The sequence below is a fragment of the Podarcis gaigeae genome (genome assembly GCF_964106915.1).
Source record: "Podarcis gaigeae genome assembly, chromosome: 9".
Lineage (NCBI taxonomy): Eukaryota > Metazoa > Chordata > Lepidosauria > Squamata > Lacertidae > Podarcis > Podarcis gaigeae.
In genome coordinates, this window is record NC_139685.1 from 49,880,210 (window position 1) to 49,906,489 (window position 26,280).

At 40.8% G+C, this 26,280-nt stretch overlaps 1 protein-coding gene across 1 annotated transcript in view; it reads right to left on the bottom strand.

Annotated features, from left to right (window-relative positions):
- FAT4 (FAT atypical cadherin 4) overlaps positions 1-26,280 on the bottom strand; it is a 145,300-nt gene that overhangs the window by 16,555 nt on the left and 102,465 nt on the right. Inside the window, exons 9-15 of the mRNA XM_083755156.1 lie at positions 20,952-25,301; positions 15,829-15,933; positions 10,273-10,580; positions 7,283-7,368; positions 5,558-5,737; positions 1,202-1,326; positions 83-303 (exon numbers count right to left, since the gene is read on the bottom strand). Of these exons, the coding sequence (XP_083611282.1) occupies positions 83-303; positions 1,202-1,326; positions 5,558-5,737; positions 7,283-7,368; positions 10,273-10,580; positions 15,829-15,933; positions 20,952-25,301 (5,375 nt within the window). The remainder of the gene's footprint in view (positions 1-82; positions 304-1,201; positions 1,327-5,557; positions 5,738-7,282; positions 7,369-10,272; positions 10,581-15,828; positions 15,934-20,951; positions 25,302-26,280) is intronic.

The window sequence follows — 26,280 nt, forward strand, 5'->3', positions numbered from 1 at the left end:
TAAAGTAAAAGACTGGGGCAAATTCAGGAGAAATGAAGACCACTTCATAACAAGTTGCCCAATCAAATCCACTTGGCCTTACCTTCACAGTAGTATAATTGCTGCTTTCCTGGATATGAATTAAAACTCCGCTTTTACTCCTTGTCCTGAATTTGACTTCTATACTCTCCATGGTACTCTGAGGCTCCAAAATGGTGTTGTCAAAGCTACGTCTCATCATGTATTCCCATTTCCTTTTCTGACTTATGTGGTAGTCAAGGCGACCTTTGCCTTCTAATGACAAGGCAGTATCAGCCGTAACATCTAGAATAAAGAAGTAAAGTGTGAAAAAATATAATAATTCATCATTCACAATTCTATCTCACCCACCCACCACAGATAAAGAATGAAAAGATCATAAATAAAAAGTAATGAAGAAAAAAATCTGTCAATTTTGATTTCTCAGTTTCTAACTTTTCCAATCTTAAGTTCAGTTATCCAACATTTTTAAAGCCCTCATGAAAACCAATTAGCAATTTTCTTCAAATTCTGCACATTTTTGTATACAAGTTACACTATTGGCCATGTTTTTTCAAAGTTTTCCCCCTGATATAATGCATTTTAATGCTATTTTCATGAATATATGCATTTGTATGCACACTTTTATATGCATTTTTACACACCTTATTTGGTTGGAGAATTGTACTGCAAAATGAAGAGTAATGTGAGTTGTATTGTATTGTATTGTATTGTATTGTATTGTATTGTATTGTATTGTAAAGTATGAATTGGGAATGAGAACTGAATTGACCAGCAGACCATGTTGAGAAAATGTGTCTGGTTTTTAACTGGTTAAAAAAAAACTAGCTTCCTTTCCAATAATTTCCCCAATTCCATTCTATTTCATACCCAACAGCCTTTAAGTGAAAACAAAAACAACCCTAGTTGCAATTAAGAATTAAAAAATATATTAAGGCAATAGAAAGTGGCTGGCTGGGTTTAATAGATGGATTCCTACTTTTTAAATGTGTTTCTGTTGCAATTTGCTGGTCCCTTGTGGAGTTGGGCCAGCATGATATTTTGCTTCATAATTACTGTTATAATGAATTCAATCATTACATATTTCTTCCATGTGCAAAGCAGAAAACACAAAGATGTTTATGGGAGATGTAAATGTAGGTTAAAAGCAGAAGGGGTGGGGGCAAAGAAACACTCTGTTTACATTTTTCACAGTGTTTTCCAGTCAGTCCTTCTTTGCAGTGACACTGCTGCCAAGACCACTGATCCACACAAGTGCCACCATGTTGGCAAGGGTTAATAGCACAAGTTCCTTCCAGCCTAGGACACCTGAACAAGCAAAAATAAAATAAAATAAAATAAATAACGATAGTTTCATTGCTTGCATATTTCTTAAATTATTCCCACCCCAGAGACCAAGACACCACACAGGATCTCCCCTTTCTCCACAATAGCCCTGTGAGACAGTGGGTCACTCAAGCTGACCCATTGAGCTTCCTTGCTGAGAAGGAGTTAGAACCAGAAATGATAAACACTTATTTTTTTCATTTCATGTGTCTAGCAGCATCAAACGTGATGAGGTAGAGCCATCCTCTCAATACTAATATCTTTGCTCCTTACATGGACTGAGCTTGGGTGGGGCAGTGGCAAGGTTGGAGCTACACAGCTGCACTCTCAGGGATGCCAAATTGGCAATGGTCCTCCTGTTGGTGAAGTCCAGCTCCACTGTCACCCCACCCCATTCAGGCGAGCAGCAGAAACACTGTTGTCAGAAGAGCAGCCCCACTGCTCTATCCAACAGGTAAAGGTAAGGGAAAGGACCCCTGGACGGTTAAGTCCTGTCAAAGGTGAAGGAGCTTCCAGGCCGAGGGAGCCGGTGTTTGTCCAGAGACAGCTTTCTGGGTCAAGTGACCAGTATGACTAAACAGCTTCTGGCGCAACAAAACACCGTGATGGAAAGCAGAATGCACAGAAAGGCCATTTACCTTCCTGCTGCAGCGGTACCTATTTATCTACTTGCACTGGCGTGCTTTCAAACTGCTAGGTTGGCAGAAGTTGGGACAGAGCTACAGGAGCACATTCTGCTGCAGGGATTCAAACCGCCAACCTTCTGATCGGCAAGCTCAAGAGGCTCAGTGGTTTAGACCACAGAGCCACCCACGTCCCACCTTTACCAACCATTTTTTTCCATTGACACCCAAGATGCTTCATTGATGTGCCACATATCTTTTGGGCTAACCTGCTGTCCCTGAGAGCAAGCTGTGCCAAAGGGAGAGGATAGCTCAGCGATGATATCGTGGAAACCACATTAGGGGAGAGATCTCTTGTGTTCAGATCCTGCTTGCAAGCTTCCCACAGGCAGCTGGTTGGCTGCTGTGAGAACTGGATGCTGCATTAGAGGGGCCATGGGCCTGATCCGGCAGGCTCTTCTTATGTTTTCACACAGAGGGAGGGAGGAAGGAAGGGTAACAAAACACCAGGGGCCAAGCACTGGGGCTGAGCAACAATGCCAGGATTTTGAGAGGCTGTGCCCTCTGAGCTGTCATGCAGTCTATTTCTTATGACAAGAGTGCATGCTCTGTATCCTTCATGGAGATTGTTGTGGACAGTGCCTTGTCACCTTAATGTAGGGCAAGAAAGAATGACTTCCTATTGGCCATTCTTGGCTGCATTTTCATCAAGTCTTTACTACTTCATTTTCTCTCTCTCTTCCAAACAAGATGGTTAGGAATATAAGCTAGGAGGGGACGTATTTGGATTGATGCCTATATTTTAATTTGATATTTAATTTCAGGATAAATTCATGCGTTTATAAAATGCAAGCCTGCTTCAAAAACCAGCTCCCCCCCCCCCACATTCCTCACACCCTCAAGCAGGAATGGGCACAGCTACATGAAGAAACATAAACCCTTTAACTCAACTCACACCGTCTCAACCATACATCATCCCAACACCTTTCTCTGAAGTGTGAAGTTAAAATGCTGCAAAATGTTTGCTGCTTCCTGCCTTTAATATTCCAAGTATGAGGAAGGTGCTTTCCGTTGAGGGATTGTTGACTTACACCATGAGACTGGTCATTTACGGCCTAAGTGGAAGTAAGTCCCACTGTATATTCAATGAAGTGTGCGCCCAAGTGAAAAGTGCACAGAATGGTAATCTTAAATGTTATCCCTGAACAAGAGGCACTCAAAGTAAAACAGTTTCCAAGTAACTACCCTAATGCATAAAGGAAACCAGGCTAAAACTTTTCAAAATGAAAAATGTAGCCCTGTTTTTTCCTTTTTCTTAAAAAAAGATAAACTCCACTCCCGACATAACTTGATTTTAAAATAGTACTCCTTCAGTTTAATGATGAAATACGCATTTCATCAGAGAGATTACTATATTCTACCTATGTTTTAGTGTGTAGCAGGGTAGCCACACTAGGGCTCATCCTCTTGTTCTGTATTTTGATTATATTGTGTCTTCTCATTGTTCCACAGCTATGCCTTGTGAAACCCTGATCTTACCAGCTGAATTGGATCTTATCAGATGCTCGGAAAATCTCAACAGAGGTTTTGCTTACCGAGCTTCCAATTCAGTGGGTAAGAGGTTCAGATGATCCCAAGGCACAGCCAGGGAAAAACAAGAAAAGCTCTAGAGACCCATGGGGGAATGAATCAGTACACAATCCAATCTAAATAGATAGCAAGTGAAAGTGTGAAGAAGCCCTTAGTGTGTTTCAGCCAAAGACTCTGATGGCACCTTATGTCATGATAAATCTGCCAGTCTTTAAGGTGCCATGAAACTCTGTTGTTTTTAAACCAGCTTTTTGTTATTCATTAAATATCACATTTACCAACATCCACCTGGCAGGATGTGACTGTTCCTGAATGTTTCTCTTATGCTGCTTGAAATCAAGTAAAATTGCTTCATGAGAATATTTATGCTTGATTATCCAGATAGACCAAATGACACACACACACACACACACACACACACACACTTCAGTTTTATAGCTTCATACTAGACATTGGCCACTTGTGAACCTCTGGGTCCCAGCAGCACATGTTAACATTGAGACGCAAAAGAGATTCCAGAGCCATTTAGTTGCAATAACCGCATTTCACACAGCCTGAAAATAGAATGCGGAAAGTAACCAGAGTGGAATAAACTTGAGCTGTCCATTGAATTTAGAGCAGTATGATTTTTACTTTACTGTCTGCCAAGTCAATCTGAAAGGAAGCCTGAAACACTTTTCTCTGTGCAACTGTCCAAGACATTAAATAAAGAATCCTGGTGGACAAGAGATAAAAAACAACAACAATATACACATCTATCCTTCACTGGTGAAGGTCCAATGTTTGGCTGTCTGTGAAATTGTAATTGATGTTGATCTCTGTGCTACAGAGCTTCAGGAAATCTTATGCCACAAGCTGAGACTATGAAAAGCAGAGGGGTGAGCTAACCACTCAGGACATCCTCTTATTCCACCCCTAAGTTCAAACAGTGGGATGGAAGAAACAACAGGTTCAGTTAATCAATCATTTTGAACAGTGTTCACAGGGGGAGATGGTACAGGGAACTGCCTTGACATCTGAGAGGAAAAGTGAGATAACAGACACTTGGACCATACGGACGGTGTTTAATGCACTGGATATAACAATGCAGACAAATGTTAAAGAATGGTGCTTTTCTAGATCTAGAACATCTGCTGGTGGACTTTATAGCATACTGTTGCTGATCTGTATGTCTGTTCATAGGAAAGGTGCCTTCTTATGAGTCATGAGAACATTAAGAAGAGTCCTGCTGGATCAGACCAAAGGCCTATCCAGTCCAGCATTTTCACAGTGACCAACTGGAGGTCTATGGGAAGCGCACAAGCATAACATGAACATGATAGCCCTCTCCCCAGCAAGCAGGATACAGAAGCACACCATGCCCAATGCCGGAGGAAGTGTAGCCACCATCATGACTACCCATTGATGGCCTTCTATTCAGCCCACTGGTCCACCTAGCTCAGGATTATCTGCACTGATTGGCAGTGGCTCTTCAAGTTTTCATGTGGGGTCCATTCTCAGCTCTACCTAGAGGTATCAAGAATGGAACCTGGGTCCTTCTGCATGCAAACATGAGCTGAGCTGAGCACACGCCCTTCAACTCTTTCACCATCTTTGTGTATGTCAGACTTTGCTGACTTCTCTTCCTAGTGGTGCTTAGGAACAAGCAACAACATGATGGCCCTCTTACATCATGCATAACAATACATATACAATCTTGGAGAGTGGAATTCTCATATACTTTGTAATATGGGTGGAGAACTATCCATGCAGTGTGGTGCAAATAAAGAGAACCCTCAGGTTCTTCTAGTGAAATGCACATTTCAACAGAGAAGGAGCATTTGGTCTACGACATAATTTGCAACCCAGCAAGAGAATCAGCCTGTAGATGCTGTCTCCTCGCGCACCTTTCCCCTGCTGTACCAGAGCATTCATGGGTAACAGACGTGAATTTTCAGACACGTGAGGATCACAAAACAGAATTAGTCAATTGTTATTCTGATATTACGTAAAACACATACTGATCCAAGATTCCTTCAGCTGCCAAAGCCTGGCTGGGTTCTAAGGGACGTCCATTGACTGCAAATTCCATTATGCAACCCACAAAATCGTGACTTTCCAGCTGTCCCTTCCTTTGAAGTATTGGCTCCAGGGCTCTGATACCTCCAATGGTGACTCTGTTTGGCTGCACGTCTAAAGTCCTGAGGGTGGGAGAGACAAAGAACAAACAATGAACTCAGAGGGGCTTACTTAACAATAGGACCCTAGTATAAGGCTGCAATCCTCTAACTAAGAGTAAATTCTCCTTAACTTCTGAGTAGGCATGTTTTAGATAGCACAATTGCTTTGTAACAATCAGAAGTCTCATTTTGACAACTCCGCATGTTGTACTGCTGCAAAGCCCTTAGCATGCTTTATACAGAAAGCACCATATATGATGCACATAGAACAGATTATTGTTCCTGAGGGTGTGGTGGGGGCAGGAAAAGACCTTGTAATGACAGCTGTGTCTGGACAATATGAGCTAAGCCAGGCATAGGCAAACTCGGCCCTCCAGATGTTTCAGGACTACAACTCCCATCATCCCTGACCACTGGTCATGTTAGCTATGGATGATGGGAGTTGTAGTTCCGAAGCATCTGGAGGGCCGAGTTTGCCTATGCCTCAGCTAAGCAATATGCAGAGTGTAACTAAACATGAGGATGCCATTGCAGTCCTCTGTTTTTTTTTTATAAGATGTAGCTCCACCATAAGTGGCTATTGGCCTGACCATACTGCATGTGATGTAAAAGCCTAGTGCGGCTTATAGCTAAGTCATTGGACCTCTTTACATGTTGCTCACAATGAAAAGGGTATGGATGGTTTAAGGGGTATGGAACTGTGTGTTTTGCTCTGCTCTTAACCTGCCATGCTCACCATAATATATGTAGCAGTGGGCCAATTCCACGCATGGAGGCTCCTGGAGTGATCGAGAACCCTGTTCGGAAATCATGTGGGACATCATGGACAGAACAGGCTCCCTGCTGCATAAGTCGTGGGGGAAATGATGGGGGGAGAGGTGCCATGCAATTTAGGATTGGGGCTAAATACATTGCCTGAAAGCTCTTGTCAGCACAAGTGTAGTTCCATTAGGCTTTGCAAACAAATATGTTTTGCTTTTGAATGAAACCATGAACTTTTTTACTTTTATTTTTAACATTTTTGGATCAGAGTCTAGTAGGGCACTGGAGGGACAGACTAATTCGACTTGATTATTTCTCATATAGGCCATTTTTGAAAACCGACAAAACCTTCGTCACCAAAAGCATGAATCTCTCTTTGTTCTTAGATCAAAGTGTTCACCTGAAAGTTAGTGAGTCATGCATCCATTTCATCTCTTTAATATATGGGTGGGTGGGTGTTTTGCTAGTAAACCTCGTTACGGCTTACTGAAATTTGATAGCTTGTTTTACATTGTCGGTAGCTGCATAACGTGGTTGCTGATGTCATCACAGCCAATTTCTCACTGAATGCTTCTTCTAATTATTCTCTTTTATATTCAGAAACTAGGGAGGTAGAAAAGATCACAGTGATATCTCTTCAGTAGCTTAATTGACTCAGCTGAGGCCCAGTCTGTGAACTAAAGATACATTAAATCCCATAGAATCAATAGGCCTCCTTCTGCAGAAAGGCTTCTTTTATTCTTTGCGGGCCAGGCGGTGTCTATTGAGCACAATCACCAAAGGATAAAATGAAAGGTTCTTTACCAGTCGCTAGATGAAGCCACATTGCTAACAGTGCAGTAGCCAGGTTCTTGTTCCTCTGAGCAGGAGTCCACGGTCAAGGACGCTGCCTGAAAAAATCACACTAAGATGATCATTTACGCATACCAACCCATCAAGTTTAGATTACATGGAGTACTAAATATATTTAGGGGTGAAACACTTATATTGTGGCTTAGGTTTCCGTGTATATCTTTATGCACTGGAGGGGATGGATACTTATAGGTAAATGAACTCTAATTGTCAGTTGCAGCTTTCATATTACAGACATAAGCACAGCTTTGCTCCTAGAAAACTAAGGCAGAATTTGGAAGAAGGGGGAAACCATGGCACTTAAATCTGTGTATGTTGGCAGCATAGATACCAGGGTGCTGTCAGATAAAGTTGTGTTCCTGCAGCACTGACATGAGTTTTGGAGGTTTCAAAAGAGGTGAAAATGATGCCCATATCTTGCCCCCTCAGTGGCTAATAGTAGCTTGGTGTGGGGAGGGTGGGATTTATGTCAGGGACTTGGATTAGGGCCAGTGGTTGCATGCTCTTCCTCCTCTCCATGACTGAAATGCAAAATGGATGGTTTCAGGCTCTAGTATTTCGAGAGAATGAAAAGAAACATTTCTCTCACCACTCTCTCCACAGTATGGATAATTTTACACACCTCTATCCTGTACTCACCTTTTTTCAAAATGGAAAAGCCACAGAAGCAAGGGAGGTCCGTACAGGAATTTCTATCAATTTATAGATTGCTATGTATTCTGAGATGGCAGAGCCATCTGAAGGAAGAGTTATTTCAAACAGTATTTTACTTGGATCTGATTTCATACAATTCAACTTTCTAATGATAGTCAAATGTTCCTGCTTGGTGACTTTAGCAGTTAATTTGCTACTGTTACCTCTTTAGTTATGAGAGTTTCTACTGTGTCACTTTGCTATATCTCAAACCTGACAAGTTAATGCTTTTACCAGCTTTCCATAAAAATTCTGAAGTCCTGTAGGAAATGACAGATTTTAAATCCAGTAGAGTTATTTTATACCCTTTTGACATGCAGAATGCTCCCCCACCCCCTCCAGCAGAAATACTTCAATAAAGGTAGTTCCTCCTTCACATTTTAGGTTTGTAAACACAGGGAGAAGGAAAAGTCTAGAGATTGAATTATTGTAGAGGCCTATCAAATAGTTCATCACGTCTTTTATGAAGTCTCCTTTGCTGATTTAAATACATTTCAACTTGAATATTATTGCAACTTTGCTTAATTGAAAAATGGATTCAATGGGCGGCACCCATTACATTAGTGCAATGATGTTTTGCTGCAGTATATTAACCCCCCCAATACCTTCGCCTTCCCCCACCACCTAAATCTCCTCCAGAGGTTCCAGAAGCCTCTGCAGCAGATTCAGTGGGTGCATGTGCATGTATATGTGGTAAGTAGAAAGGAAAGGGCAGGGAAACAAAAACAAAAATTGTAGGCTTGTTGAGGTCTGCTTTGAATTTTCCAGATAATCTCAACGGTTATTGGCAGGTACTAACACTGCAACATTGCAGCTGACACAGCATCCTGTACTGGAAATCATGGAGTCCTCAAAGAATCTGTCGCTGGGGAAAAATATTTCCTCCTTAGAGAACTGTTTTTCTTATGCTGCTTGACATTTAATCTCTCTACTCCTCAATCAGACCATTTGGGAGATGCTACAAATCTTTGGCGGTATGAATCACTATGCAGTATGGGAAATATATTTCAATAGGTTAAAAATAAAACAAAAAATGTGTTTCAGTCACTGAACAGGGCATTTTTGTTGAAGATAAAAACTACTCAGTGATTTGAAAACAGAAATGATGGTCGCTTCTTTCTAGATAACTAAATTACCAAAGGTGTTTTGTGGGAATTATACTGTATCAGCATATATAAGGTAGCATGGAGTCGTTCCATTTCACAGTTCCTTTAGTGTTGTTCATACTTGCTTTCCTCTCCATCTGTCTCCTGTATTTTATATTGAAAATGTTGCTACTTAATTTAGGAAATAATACTTGTGTCGTTGGTCTTGCCATGTGTATGAATGATGGTGCACATTGACAAACAGGCAATCTTTTTAATTTGTTCCACCGTTCATGTGTTACGGAGTGAGAAATTGCACTAACATATTTGATGGAGAGATCCTGACTTGGCTGTTTGCATTTAGCAAATCTAAGTTTTCATTTGCTCCCATTCCTTCCAGTTAATGGAAAACTCTGGAATGCTTAGTTTCAAAATCACAGTGACCATTGCTTCCCCTTAATTTAAAAGCAGAGATCTTTCTGTCTTTCTTTTTAAAGTAAATGCATCTGCTCACAATCTTTCCCTTAATAACACAGTGGCCCGTTAAAACACAAACCTGTCCACTGGTGCTTGGCAATGGAGAGGGTAAGGTGGTAGCAGCAAAAGATTTAGAAGGAGGTACACTGTCTAATATGGCAATTTTCTATATAGCAGAACTGGGTAGTTATCATCCACAAAGAAAACTCTGTTTCACATTTTTCAATAATTTCAGAACATTTGCAGAATGAACAAAATTCATCTCTGTTCAAAAATAACATGCATGGCAATTACATAGCCTTCAGTTACAAAGGGTTTTGTTTTTGCATCATTCCAAACATTAAATCTGCCTCTTAATTAGTCTTCAGTGCTTATTCTTCCTATAGTCTGCACCAATTAATTAGATCTGGATAGTCATTAATTCCCTTCATTAATCAACCTCACATTTAGAGAGCGTCCTTTGAAGAAGCCATTTAAAATGCTTCAGGGTAATTTTTATGGAACAAAAAAGCTTTTGTGTTTTTTAAAAGAAGTTTTTGCAAAAAACCCCAACCCAAAACCAAAGCCCCCTCAACCATCCATTTGTACTTCCTTAAAAGCTGATGTGACTTGGAACTGAGTGAAGCTTTATCATCATCATCATCATCATCATCATTATCATTATTATTTCTGTAAAGCAACGCTTACCATTCCAGCCCTCCGGGCAATAACAGTGTGAAACTGTCCATCAGACACCTTCTTTGCTGTGGTGAGTTTGTAAGTGCCACTGCCAAGATTGTATGAGAATCTCAGCCTCTCTTCTGTTATTTCCAGGGCCAGGAATTCTGCCCGATCTCCAGTCTGGTTGTCATAATTATATAACAGAAGGGCATTGCTTTGGATGGTGGCAAACTTGATGTATATATAATTGTTGTTCGGATCCATACTGGGGAATTCCATGTAAGACAATTCTTCAAATCCATAGCTATTTACTTCACAATGCTTTCCGAAAACTCCTGTGGAAATAAAAATGTAACAATGATCAAGAACTGCAGAAGCACTCTAAAATATAATTCTTTTAGGGGGGGTGGCAATCCTGTTGCAAGATCTGTTAGGATGAGAAGCTCAGGGTGCAGTAGATCTTCGGTTCAACCAGCTGATTCGTGGCCCAGCCAGTGCTAAGTACCCAACACTGGTTTAGCCAAAGATGTGATCACTGCAGATGGCGAGAGCAGTCATGAAATTAAAAGATGCCTGCTTCTTGGGAGAAAAGCAATGACAAACATAGACAGCATCTTAAAAAGCAGAGACATCACCTTGCCAACAAAGGTCCGTATAGTTAAAGCCATGGTTTTCCCAGTAGTGATGTATGGAAGTGAGAGCTGGACCATAAAGAAGGCTGATCGCCGAAGAATTGATGCTTTTGAATTATGGTGCTGGAGGAGACTCTTGAGAGTCCCATGGACTGCAAGAAGATCAAACCTATCCATTCTTAAGGAAATCAGCCCTGAGTGCTCACTGGAAGGAGAGATCCTGAAGCTAAGGCTCCAATACTTTGGCCACCTCATGAGAAGAGAAGACTCCCTGGAAAAGACCCTGATGTTGGGAAAGATGGATGGCACAAGGAGAAGGGGACGACAGAGGACGAGATGGTTGGATAGTGTTCTCGAAGCTACAAGCATGAGTTTGACCAAATTGCGGGAGGCAGTGGAAGACAGAAGTGCCTGGCGTGCTCTGGTCCATGGGGTCATGAAGAGTCGGACACGACTAAACAACAACAACATGTTCAGACTGGCTTAGCCAGGGCTCAGCCAGCTGAACTGAGGCTAGTGTAAATTCACCCAAAGGCGTAGGACAGGGTGTGGCCAGAGAAGGGGAACTTAGACTGGCTACTGTGATCAGGCAACCTGGCATAAAACATTATTTTAAAGGCTTGCTTTCCCTCTGCCCGGCTTAGGCCAAGCAGCAGAAGCTGAGCAGGGATTAGATCTGGTATAACTTTATGCCATCTTAATTGACACCAGCTTGCTTTTTGCCAACTTCTTGTATGACTGCTCTCTTGTTGAAGAAGCTGTCAAAAATGAAGATACTGGGTGAGAGCCAGCCAAGTTAGCACATTTAGATGCCATCTATTTCAATGGATAAATCATGCATTTATATATATTCTAATAGGAGTAAAAGTGGCAAATTTTTGCATCATCAGTATCATTTTTAAGAGAACCACTATTTGTATGGCATAAATATAGATTGGGAGTGATTATTTATGCGTTAAAGACATGTGGTCTACATATTTTTTAACCTCCATCAATTTGATTAAGACCTGTTTACACAGACTCTTTATTAGCACTCTGGTTCATGTTATCACTTAATGTTTTAATGTATGTGTCACTTTTCCTGCTTTCTTTTTAAAAAAAGTATTGATATTTTATGGCATTATTTTTTTAAAAAAGGCTTCTATTATTAGTAGCCTTGGGTGCTATATATTTAGCACAGGATACAATTATTCAAATATAATGTAAAAAATAAAATTCTAAAGCAAAATATTTGCAGTAGCTTCTATTGTTCTAAGCACCAATAAAATATTTTGGATTGTAGCCAATGAGGTCTAGTGAGTTCAAAGATTTCTATTTGAGCAATTGAACTTCCCATGCCAGATCTGCTGAAGAATGTTGGGGTAACCCCCAGAACAGATTTTGGGGGAAGCAGGTGAATGAGAGGCAAATAGGAATCCTTGTGACACGGGGGTGACTTTGATGGACATAACACTTCCCTTCCAAATGTGTTAAAATATCTCTTCATGTGTTACAAAAGTGGAAATGGTCTTTGTGACCTGTACTAACACATACATAATATCATTTAGATAAACAGTACCATATTATCTTGCCCTTTGGCATTCCATACGCCTATGAATTTTGCATACTACGTGTTCCCTGTTATATATTATTTACTTTCAAAACCAAATTTAGTCAATCAGTCAATACATCTGAATGCATTTCCCTCCTTCTGCCTACTTTTGCTTCCTTTTTTTATTTGTGCTGCTTCTGTTTCCCTTGTTTTAAATCATATTTCATTTCAAAACTAGCCAATAAATCCACCCCCTTTGCTATCAGCATTTTCTAGCTATGCCAAATAATATGGAATAAAAATAAAATCCAATATGGAACCAATGATAGATGCATTCCTCCTTGATTTTGGCAGAACACCATCTAGTATTCTTTAGATCAAATCAACATACAATGCATTTTGAAGAGTACATACAGTATGTTTCTTTGTTGTTAGCTGCTTTCAAACATGCAGGCACTACATTCCATCCATATTGTATTTCATCAAAATATGAATGCTTTTATAATAATATTTTTATAAAATACTTGGCTGCAGTCTTTAAAGGGTTTTAAGATGTTATGATGTTAACTATATTTTTGTAAAATGGCAAAGACCTTTTTTGCATCCTGCTTCTGACTGGCTCATTAATTTCTGAAGTTAGAAAAGAATGTGGCAAGTAGGAAACAAAGAGAAAGGGAAAGAACTAGATTGCAGGACAGGATGGGATTGGGTGGGATCTGAGATGGAGAGGAAGGCAGAAAGAGCAGAATTAGGATCAGGAAGAAATGAGATCTGAAGTAAGTGTTGGGAGATGTAGAATTGGAATATAGGAATGGGTTGGATTACGGATGGTCAAATATGTCAATTTTGGTTCCTCATTTTTCCAGTCTTGAATTCAGTTCTCCACATTAGTTTGCAAAATTCAACATCACTATAGTGACCCCCCCCAATATGCACATTTTTAATGCAATTTTGCCTAATATACACATTTTGCAAGTCATTTTCCCTAATATAATGAATGCATTTGTGCATGTTGTTTTCACCAATGTATGCATTTTTGCTCATATTACTTGCAGTAGTGGTGTTCATGCTCCCACTGCTGCTTCTCCTCTTCAGTATCCACTGCCTTGGCCCTCTTGGTAACTGGCAGTGGTGCTTGGCACTGGGAAGCCAGATGAGGAAAAATGCTTCATCCATGGCACATTGTTAAATGTTAGTGATTGTTAGGACAACATTGCAAAATTCGCAAGAGTGTGAATTTTGAAGGATTACTACATTTCAGTCCATATATTGTTTCAGGAAGTGCAAACTAGATCTATCTTGAAGGATGAACTGAACCACATTTCTCCTCCATTCCTAGCTTAGAGTTGGGAGAATTGGAATTGGACATTAGAATGGAATAGGACTGAGGAGCATCAGGGAAGAAGAATGAGCTCCTTCATTGCCCCAGCTCCTTCCTATAAAGAAGTATCACCTCTTTCTTTCCTTGCAATGAAGAAGGGAATCCTTTGGAAGACATCATCTGTGATAATAGAATAGGTGAGTTGAACCTAATTTCCCCTTCTCCCCATAATGATTATTTGGGAGAAATGTGATGGGAAGCTGCGCCAGCCGAAACTTACAAACAGATATAGATGCAACAGCTCTATTTTATATGATCAGTGGTAATTTAACATGGATTTTAAGTTCATGCAAGACTTGTATGTGATTGTAGCCAGATGCTGTATCTCCTCTTACATTTTCTATACACAGCAGGCTCACGGTCTAAGCTAGTGATTTCCAAGTTCTTCTATAATTGCTACCATATATTGGTCCTTCAAAAAAAAGAGAAGTCTTTCTGGCTTCATCCATACATTTCTTGAGAATACTGCTTGGCAATGATTGCAGGAATAAGGCACAATTGCTGCAAATATAATGTAGTTTGATTTTGACATACCTTTACATACGTTTAAGAGAAGCTTTAATAATTATAACATTATAAGTAATTGTGTTATACTGGGATGTCTGGTACCTCTGAGGCACTGGGGCATGATCTTTCCCAGCTCTTTAATGTTTTGTGGTTCAAATGCCCTCACTTATCCTGTGCTTTTACAGCTGTTCCTTGTCACAGGGTTTTCAAAGTACCAAAGCCCCATTCAGGAATTACATGTGATCTGCCATGGACCAGGTGCAGATGTCAAACAAAAACACAGTGTGGAGATTTGGAGTGGGATGCAAGATTTCCTTAACCTTCACACACCCCTTCCATCCAGTGTGTGAATTTCCTTTGCCTATCTTTAATCAATTTCTGTGTTACATATGTGACCATTGCTGAATAAAGCTGAAATGGAACTGTGTATGCTACTAACTTTGAGAACTCCAGTTTAACCGAGGCTCCCAAGGCGTATGGAAATTAAGAGTTTCTTCAAACCTCATCAAGATGTCTTCAGCAGATGCCCTGCTTTGATGTCTCCACCTACAGAGGCAGGGTAGCTAATCTTATTTGTGAAACTTCTTTAGCTGTGTATTGTAGAATGGAGAAAGGTAAAGAAAAGTGCCATCTTTCTCCTTCTAGAATATTATCTTCAAACTAGGGACTGGTGGAGGAAGGCAAGAAATGGGAGAGATGATAGAGTTTTGTAAAATTATGCATGGTGTGGAGGAAGTAAGGAGAGTGTAGATTATCTTTCACATTATGCAGAACCTGAGGTAACATCCAAATAAATTAAATGGTGGGAAATTCAGCACAGACCAATGATGTACTTCTTCACTCACTAGCGGTGTGTAGGGTTTACAATGCAGGAGGCTCTATGGAAGGCCACTAAGCCCAGCAGAATGGAGAGAACCAATGGTCCTCATGTCCTATTGTAGACTTCCCATAGGTATCTGGTTGGTTACCATGAGCAACACAATATGGAACAAGATAGGTTTTCATTATGATTCGGTAGGCATTCTTCTTATCTTTGTAATGACAATTGACAGAAAAAGGAGGAAAAGAAACTCTAGGTCCTGCAAAATATCATTTATTGTGAGTCCAAAGGGTTTTAGATATTTATTTTGTTATTTTTTTAAGCAACAGTTCTGACACACTAATCTACAGATACTGTAATTATTTCCTGTGAATACTGCAACATCCCTGGTGTGTCAGGATTGTTGCTAAGATGCCATTAATAAAAAATTTATTGCAAAACATGTTGGGCTCACAACAGATGAAATTTTGTAGCATTTGGAGATCCTGCCTCACCTTTTTTTGACTACTCCAGTTCTTTGTTTGGTTTCCTGCCAGATGGTAACTGACCAACCAAGTCACATTGCTTTGCTTTATTCTGATTAAAACATTATTATCATATAAAAATTAATAAGTAAGCTATAACATCCATAGGTGGTTGTATTTGGGGGCTAGGGTCAAAAGGATTAGGGTTCTGCAAGAAAATCTGAATAAAGTACCAAATTTCTACTCACCAAATGGACAATGACAGTAATATCCCTCCACTCCATTTTGACAGGATCCTCCATGGAAACAGGGGTTGCATTCACAGTAATTGACGGTGGAGTCACACATTTTTCCTGCAATAGTAGAAGACAGTACCATATGGAAACTGAGTTGCACTTAGGCAATTTGCATTATGAACAAAGTGGGATAATTTGCATTAGTTGTAACTTGAGCCCAGAAATAATTTGTTTAATTTAAAAGTGAGTTTCATTCTCTATATTCTGGAGTGAGTTTTTATTATTATATTTTTAATGTAGAAACACTGAACATCATACTGATGTGGAATTAACTTGTAATACTTTCATGGAGAGTAATTGCCATGACTAGGGATGGTGCAGAAATTCGATTCAGTTTGCATTTGAAGTAAACCTGCGTTTTCTGAAACAGGACCTGAACTGAGAAACAGCCATTCCTCAAAAATCACAATGCAGTTCTCCAGCCAAGTAATCTGTATAAAAATGCTTGTGCTGGGGTATATGCATATCTTTCTGATATGTATTGTATTATGGGGAGATGCTTTGCAAATGTGTCTAATAGGAGAAATGTGAATTAAAATGCTGACAATTTTCATGAGGATTATATATATATATATATATATATATATCATACTGATGTAGAAATATGGAGAACTGAATTTAAGAATGGGAAAAATGAGAAACTGGGACAAACTGAAACTGACAAACTTGTCCAGCTCTAGTCATAACTTCCTAAAATTGACGTGCAACAATAAGTTATTCCAATAAGAACTGGCCACTGCTCAGAGCATGGAAGTTCTCTACATGCTAACATGAACAGAGTTGAGCCTCAAACTGCATTCTAAAATGCTGCCACTTCTATTTTGAACGAAAAGCCAACAGAGATCTTGATCTGAATCCTGCACAGATTTGCCTCTGAAAATTTCCTATGGCTGCTATTCTCCCCTGAAGGTGATGTTTTCAATAGAAGAAGAAGAAGAAGAAGAAGAAGAAGAAGAAGAAGAAGAAGAAGAAGAAGAAGAAGCTGGTAGACTGTTATTTTGTAGAGAAACCTGCTTGGGACTGTATTCCAGAGCAGGGCCTCACACAGCTGCTTCAAACTGTTTTAAAAATGTGACTAACGTAATGTGTAGCTTTGCCCTAACCTTCAATCGTTGCATTCTCATTTTTTGTCACTTCATGATAGAACTTACTTGGACGCCGTTCATCACTGCAAGGGTTCGCTGCATGGTGCAAGCTGCACAGTTTTATTGCCTTTTGTAAAGATTTCTCCACTGAATTTAATTAAATTTGCAAGCCTGAAGATGGGTTGGTTTTTTAAAATACATTCCTCGGGCTATTTTTTCCCCTCCAAAACATTTCACAGCTCTATAATTAATTGCATATGGTTCAAATAATAATGTTTTGATGAGAGAAACTAGTGATTTGCTTGGGTAAATTATGCCCTGAAGTTAAACAAATCACCAAATGACTGGATTCGTGAACTCTGAAGGTCTACAAGAGGCTCATCTACAAGTTTCAATTTCACGGATTTTGAACACTTTGCCCATTTTCAACCAAACTGGGCAATGACTAATTTTGATAGGTTACTAGCTATTCTGTACATGCATGCCCAAAGATAAACTGTGAGGATCTGGAATGGGAGCCACATAATGTTTATCATTTTTAACAGAAAAACTCAGAAAGAATAGCCCAAAGCTGTACAAGTCTCCTCAGATATAAGCCCCACTGAGTTATATCCAACTTACCCACAGGTATTACTATATATAGATTGAAGGCTGGGGGGAATTCAACATCATGATAATATGATTGTTCTACGGGTAGGAGTGCCATATTTTGAAGAGCAAAAAAGAGGACACATTTGCCGACTTCTACTTTTAACTATGGATCGCTATGACAACTCTAACCATGAAAAAGAGGGCGTGTCCTGGGAAAAGAGGACATATGGCAACCCTACCCAGGCTCATGGGTAGCTCGCCACAGGCTGTAAACCGGGGGGGGGGGACTTGTTTACAGCTCATGGTTAGTCTGGAAAAAGCTAAGCCATGACCCTGGGTTTGGACAACACACTAAGCCAAGCCATGGCATAGCTCAGGATAGCAGCAACAGAATGACAGGGAGGGGCAAATGGGATATGATCCTTTCTTTGGAAGCCTACATACTCTAGGCCATGGTTTGGTTTAGCATGAAGAGAGAACCAGTTCTCTGCATTCTTGGTAAATAATGACAGTTGGATAATATGCAACTGAATCTCCAGTCAGCCAGCATGTCCCAGCAAGGATGGGGAGAAATGAGCAGTTAAGTTTCTGCTTTGTTGATTCACTGACAACCGTATGAAAAGCCTTTTATTTATCATTGCTTTATATGGAGTATTTGCATATAGTTGTTGGGAAGAACTGATTTAAGATAACGTTAGACTTTTTCTAAGATGGCAGTCTCTTTCAGATCACCTTCTTGCTTAAAAAACTGAACTGATTCCACAAAACTCATCCTAAAAAGGTCCAGAAAAGAGGAACTGAGGGGTTCATGGAAAGGGCAGACAACACACTACTGTATGTCATCTGATATATCCCATCTTGCAACTGATTCGTTCCAAAACAAAATATGATCATCATTAATAGACATAATTATAACAGATTGCTTAAACCTCAGTGTTACACTGATGTAATCTTTCATTATGGTTGCGCTCACTGCAATGAGCCTAATTGCTTCTATAGAGTGATGAAGTGAAATGCAGCTGGCCAAACATAATAAATCAGTGAAAAAACCTGTGTACCCCCTCAGCAAGGTAAGGGAAGCCATTCTAGATGAACTCAGACTTACAGTGAAAAGAAGGAAAGCTTGCTTTAGAAAACAACAGAAGCTACAGAGAAGAGCAGCTGCCTTGATCCAGACAGGGGTCATGCATACATACATATAGGATGGTATTCTACTAAGTCACTCAGAATAGACCCACTGAAATTAATGAACAGGACTAAATGTATTTCATTAATTTCAAAAGGTCTACTCTTTTGGTTCCTAAGGATTCCCAAGCAATACTGGGAACGAGGCTGCTAGTAACATATATTTTAGGTTTTTGTTATGAACAGGATGAAAAGGTCTCTGCCTTCAGTGTTCCTTTTGTATTGTTTTCAAACCTACTTTGGGCTGTTTTGTGATATATTTGTAAATTGTCAATTCAATCAATGAGTTACACTGATTTTCCTCTTTTACAATTATTCTCTCCTAGGAGAAAACACTGCCGCTTTACATTTCTAACATGGGTGTATTGTGTCTGCTACCATATTGCCTTTTTATTTCTGGAGAGGGAATGCAAGAGCATAACCCACATGATGGGAACACTTAATTCTCTCTCCCTCCCTCTCTCTCTCTCTCTCTCTCTCACACACACACACATTACTTTTCAAATTTCTTCCATGACACATTTCTGCTTTCAGCAGATGGGGGGAAAATTAATGTGTTACAATGTGGGGAAATACTGTATGTGACAAGCGTCAGGCATGACAGTCACCTCAGCAAATCACTGTAGTTTCATTAACCCCAATTACAAGCTACAGGACTGATGTGACTGCATTGTGTGCTATTGTTAAAATGAGTGTTCTGCTGAGGTGTCCCAGTGAGCTGGCAAGTACATGCCTATTTAACCTCTGATGCTAATGACTTAAAAGGTTACCCGCAATTGTGGCATGGAATTGTTCTGCTACGCTGCTGGCCAAATAATTTGATGTGATGATTCACTGCGAAACACAATCTCAGATCATTAGGTTAATTAGAACAGCCATTCAATTACGAATAATTACTTGTGACCTGAGGCTCAGCAGGCTATACTGATGGTGCATACATAGAAAGATCCCATCAGTGTCTTTTATGTCAAGGCGGCTCTAACAGTGAACATGTGTCAGTTGCCACATATGCTATTTAAATGGAGATGCATTTGATGGCTCTCGATACTTTCCTGGCAGAAAGCTAAGAGGCATCACTCTATATCTAACTGATATGTTTATTAGAAAGGCTGAAAATCCTGATTATGATTTTTTACACAAGGCTCTGTCTGGCAGATAAGTAGGATGGAACCATGCACGCTTTGACGCTTAGCTAATTTCTGGCTGAAAATCCTGATTATGATTTTTTACACAAGGCTCTGTCTGGCAGATAAGTAGGATGGAACCATGCACGCTTTGACACTTAGCTAATTTCTGGCAAAGGGACGCAGGTGGCGCTGTGGGTTAAAGCCTCAGCGCCTAGGACTTGCCGATCGAAAGGTCGGCGGTTCGAATCCCTGCGGCGGGGTGCGCTCCCGCTGCTCGGTCCCAGCGCCTGCCAACCTAGCAGTTCGAAAGCACCTCCGGGTGCAAGTAGATAAATAGGGACCGCTTACCAGCGGGAAGGTAAACGGTGTTTCCGTGTGCAGCTCTGGCTCGCCAGAGAAGCGATGTCACATTGGCCACGTGACCCGGAAGTGTCTCCGGACAGCGCCTGCCCCCGGCCTCTTAAGTGAGATGGGCGCACAACCCCAGAGTCTGTCAAGACTGGCCCGTACGGGCAGGGGTACCTTTACCTTTACCTTTACCTTCTGGCAAAAAGCATTAACAAAAAATCCACTGTTTAAGTTTAGACCTAGGCTCCTTCCACGTGTACATTTAAAGCACTATTATACCAATTTAATGACTTCCCCCAAAGAATTCTGGGAATACAGTTCACATGATTCTTTGGTGGAGGATGCCATGACTGTTTTAAGTGGTATAATAATGCTTTGAATGTATGGTGCAAGTGGGATCCTTGTTTTCACGAACAGCAGATGATGGGATGATAAACTTGGGGCGTGAGCTAACTGAAGATACACAGTGTAATCACCTTATGGAAGCAAAGCAGGTCCAGATCTGATCAGTTCCTGCGGGGATCGGGGGGCAACTGGAAGCCCCACATAAGCCACCTTGAGTTCCATTATGGAAAAATACAGAATACACATGTGTACATGCAGAATACACATAAATGATACATCTAGGTCTGAATTGCCAGTAGGAATGCCTATGATTAGATGCTCCTTCATAGGTAATACCACTAGTTCATCTCTGTGTTGCATTTAGAACAATCACACACATAGAAGAAAAAATTACCTGTATATCCAGTTTTGCAGACACAGTTGAAGCTTCCTGGGAAGTTCTGGCAGAGAGCACCATTTTTACAAGGGCCCGAGAGGCACTCGTTGAGATCTCTCTCACAGGCCATTCCAGTAAAACCACTGGGACAACTGCAAGAGAATCCGCCCACCAGGTTGTGGCAAGACCCTCCATTGTGGCAAGGTGATGGGAGACATTCATCTATGTCTGTTTCACACAGTGTGCCATCATATCCTGGCATACACCTACATGTAAAAGGCCGGAGAGGTTCATTTGCCACAACAATGACTGGGATACTCTCGTGGCTCTGTAGCTTAGGGCTCACACCCAGTTTTTTCAAGCAGCTGCCGCCATTTTGACAAGGATTTTGTAAACACGAGTCATGATCCACAGACTCTATTCGAACTCCGCTTTGACGGAAAAGGATTTCTTTGATGCTTTCAAAGAAGGTAGTCACACCACCTGGATTCACATACTGATAGCTGTTCCGTTTCACAGCTGCCATCAAGAAAGTCCGGTTGCTCTCCTGATAAGCCCCATAGAGTTGCACAGCAGTCCCTAATCCGGTTAACTGTGAATTGGCAATTCGCAGAAAATGAAGGTAGTGGTTGGTCAAAAATTCTCTCACGGATTGCACACTGAGACGAAGGAGAATGCTGTTATCAAGTGTGGCATTACTGAATCCTGAAAAGAAAACTCGGATACTGCTAGTGACAGAGTTGTGTACCCCATCATTGCTCAGGACTGTGAGATCAAATGTCCCATCGGTAGATCTTGCCAGGGAATTTAAATCACAAGTGCCTGCTGGAATATGGAAGAGGCTTGTAACTCCTGATGTAAGAGAGCACTGGAAACTGTCTAAAATATCTGGATCCTGAGGTTTTACATTGCCTAATGTTCCACCAGGGAACAGATTGCCAAAATAATGGACAAAGATCTCTACTGTTCTGGGTTGTGACGGGTTATCATTTTGATCTATTACCTTTACGTGCACAGTTCCTGTGGAAGACATCTGAGGAATGCCCGAGTCTCTTGTAATCACTGACAAGTAGAAATCACAAATTTGTTCTCTGTCAATCTCTCTAGTTGTGGTCAGAACTCCAGCAGTGCTGAGACTGAAATAACTGGTTCCTGTGCCAGTGCTAAGCAAGTAATAAGAAAAGGGGCCCTGATTTGGAGGAAGGTCAGGATCGGATGACTGAAGATTCAACACAAGTGTCCCTGCCCGGCTATTTTCCATTATTTCTCCTTCTGTGGTGGAGAGGGTGGGTCCATTGTCGTTGATATCTTCCAAAGCCACCAATAAAGAGGCACTACCTGTTGCTGACGGTGATCCTGAGTCAATGGCTAACACAGATAGGTTGTACACTGGTAAAGTTTCTCTATCCAGTTCTGCAGTCACTGTAACCTGTCCTGTCTGCGGGTTAATAGAAAAGGCACCGTTGTTGTTTCCATTGCCAATAAAATAGGAAAACCTGTTCCAGCTTGGGAGAGAGTCAGAGTCGAAGGCACTTACAAATGTCACGTGGGTCCCAACAGGAACGCCTTCACTGATTTGTACGTTGTATACCATGAAGCTGAAAACAGGGGGGTCATTGGCATCTAATATCGTGATATTCACAACCACTTCATCAATATCTGCACCACGAATGCTCCCGGCATTTTTTGCAAGCACTTTCAGAGAGATCCGTTCTTCCTTTTCCCTGTCGAGAGGTCCTGTGACATAAATCTGCCCGCTGCTGTCATCAATCTGGAAACCCTTTTTTCTGCTATTGCCGAAGATCAGATAGTGGACTTCTCCGTCAGTTCCCATATCGCGGTCGCTTGCAAAGACTTCTCCCACAATGGTGCCTTTAGAAGCTGCTTCGGAAACCTCAAAATAGTAAAGCTTGGACACGAATCGTGGCACATACTCGTTTGCTCCTTTTAAATGGATGTTGACATTCGCAAAGCTGCACCTTTCTTCATCGGGAACGTTAAAGGCCTTTATGGTGAGATGATAGCTCTGCTTTGTTTCATAATCTAAAAAGCCTTGGGTGGTGATGATTCCAGTATTAGGATCAATAACAAACAGATCACTGTCTGAAGACTGAACCGCATATGCAATTACAGCATTAGATCCGGAATCAGCATCAGTTGCAGAGAGACGAATGACAGTTGTTCCACTAGGGGCATTTTCTAAAACACTTGGAAAGTAGTCTTCTGGGCTAAAAGCTGGAGAATTATCATTCACATCAATAACATCTATGGTAATGCTACAGTAGCCTGTTCTGGCAACCCATCCGCCATCTGCAGCACTCACAGTAATCTCATGTTTTTGGCAAAGCTCATAATCAAGGGGTTTGGCAAGCCTTAATGCACCAGTAGATGCGTTAATTGCAAAGTTCCCAGCCTCATTTCCAGAAGAAATGTTGTATTTGATAAGTCCATTCATAGCTGTATCTTTGTCCCTTGCCGACACAGTCCTGAGAATAGTTCCAACAGCATTACTCTCAGGGGCAGTTATACTTATATGACTTTGAGAGAACTCTGGCGTGTGATAGTTTTCCTCTGTTACAACTATTTGCACAGGTACTTCTGATGAGAGAGGAGGGTTACCTTTGTCCTTTGCTTTTACTTTGATTAGAAAGTTTTTATTCATATCATTCCTCAGTGGCGATGCTACTGAAATCCAGCCTGTGTTACTGTCCAGTTCAAATTTACCTGTTAGGTTGTCATTTGAGAGAATGTATTGCACTTCTGAATTTAGACCAAAGTCTTTCGCATCAATGGCAGTTACCTTAATTAGTTTGGTACCAACAGCTACATTTTTAGTAACAGGTGTAAAATACTGACTAAAGAGAAACTGGGGAGCGTTGTCATTGCTATCCACAATGTTGATTGTGACTGTTGTCTCGCTCAGCAAGGGAGGGCTGCCTCGATCTGATGAGGTAACGATGAAACTGTGCCTGTTTAGATTGACATTACTGGGGCCGCTGGAGTTTTGGAACTTTAAAGGTTGCTTATTGAAAATCTCTCCTGTAGAAGCATTAATTCGGAAAAACTCCGACTGGGATTTGATGAAGTAGAAGACTTGCCCGTTGGATCCTTCATCTGGATCTGTTGCAGATATCTGGATCACTCGTGATCCAACTTCATTATGCTCAGGGCAATCCAAGTAATAGGACGGTTTTGTAAATCGTGGGGAATTGTCATTGATGTCTGTTACAAATATGGTCACATCTGTGCTTACCGTCCACCCAGAGTCATGTGCTGAAACTCGGATTCTGTAGCGATCTGTATCTTCCCTGTTCAGAAGTCTGCTGATTGTTATATCTCCTGTATTGGGGTTTATGACAAAAGGTATACTTGTATCCCTTATTGAATATTTACTGACAGCATTTGCTCCAATATCTTCATCTGATGTTGTGACTCGTGTTACAGTGTAACCCAAAGGTGCATTTTCAGGTACAAGAGCACTGAATATCTGAGAAAATTTGGGTGCATTATCATTTTCATCCAACACATTAATAAGCACCCGGACGGTGGTACTCTGAACAGGTACACCTCTGTCTGAAGCTTTGATAGTAAGTGTATAATGGGCCACATTCTCCCTATCTAAAGGTCGGACACTTCTGACTTCCCCATTGGTACGATGGATACTGAAGCTGTTCTCCTTATTGCCGCTGACAATTTCATAATTTAACTGTCCATTAGAGCCACTGTCCTTGTCCACAGCAGTTACAGTAATTATTTTACAAGGTGAGAGGTTTTCTAGTACTTCAGAAATTAAAGGATCTCGTTCAAATAGTGGTGCATTATCGTTTATGTCTATCACTGTCATTTCCAATTTTACATAAGAAGAAAATGGCGGAAAGCCCATATCTCTCGCCTCAATCCAGATGACATATTTCTGTATTGCTTCATAGTCTAAGGGTTGGCTGATGGTGACCTGTCCTGTTAGTTGGTCGATCTGAAAGGTGTTGCCAAGATTACCGCTAGCAATATAGTAAGACAAAGAGTCGCCTCTCGATGACAATCCAGAAACTGAAGTGACAAAAGTGCCAACGGCTTGATTTTCAGGAAATGTGAAAGTGTGCTGTTCAGCCTGAACTCGAGGAAAATCTGCTCTATTTACAAATCTTACAGTCACAGTTGTAGAATCTGTCTTTGGCAACGAGCCACCATCTTTAACATTAACAGAAAATGTCATTTCAGAAGTGCCAGACAGTCGTTCGGCAGCCATAATCGCTCCTCGTGATGGATCAATGTGGAATTTTTCAGAATTCTTCCCCGACAGGGAATAGTGAAGCTCAGCATTAGGTCCTGCATCAGCATCTGTAACTGTCACCGCAAATACAAATGTACCTGCAAAGGAAGACAAAAATAAGGTAATTAATCCTGTGAAATGGAACATTAATACTCATGCAACTGTTCATAACCAGAGAATGTTAAGTTATTGGACAATATACAAAGACTGTAAATAAAACTTAAAAATAAATAAATTACAACCACTAGCAGATGTATTGTTCACACTTAAGAGGTATTTAGGATGTTATAGGCATCCTTGACCAATAGCATATTTATGCATATTTAAATCTCACTGAAAGCAATGCAGTATGGAAGGCAACATTTTGAAATTTACATAGTTCACACAACAGGTTATGATACCAAAACTTGCTACTGTGCTGGGATCTCATGAGTGGTACTGGGTGCTTGTCTTGTCATAATGCACTGGTCATGTCTAGCAATAGGGTGCTAGACCAGTTGCCTTCACAGTGGGCTGTTGTGTTCGTTCTTTCTCTGTTAATTCAGACTGAGGACAATGCAAGGGATGCATTTTCCTTTGGTCAGATTTCCACATACCCAACTGTGATGGATCCTATGACACCATGACCATAGGATGCTTGACGCCATGTCTCTAGGATCCCATGGAGTTCAGGATCCTCAGCTGGCCAGAAGCAAACAGTAGGAAATATAATAATTGACAAAAAAAAATTGAAGAAATTGTTGAGCCAGGCAGCAGGTGAAGCAGGTGAGCAGATACAGTGATACCTCGGTTTACAAACTTAATCCGTTCCGGAAGTCCATTCTTAAACCGAAGCCATTCTTAAACTGAGGCATGCTTTCCCTAATGAGGCCTCCCGCCACCGGTGCCCTTCAACCGTTTGGCTTCTGTTCATAAACCAATGTAAAGTTCGCAAACCGAGACACTACTTCTGGTTTTGCGGAGTTCGTATACCGAACAGTTCGTAAACAGGGCTGTTCTTAAACTGAGGTACCACTGTATTTAGGACAGGATTTAGTTAACATATTTTGTATGAAAAGTGTATTCCTCCCAAAAATT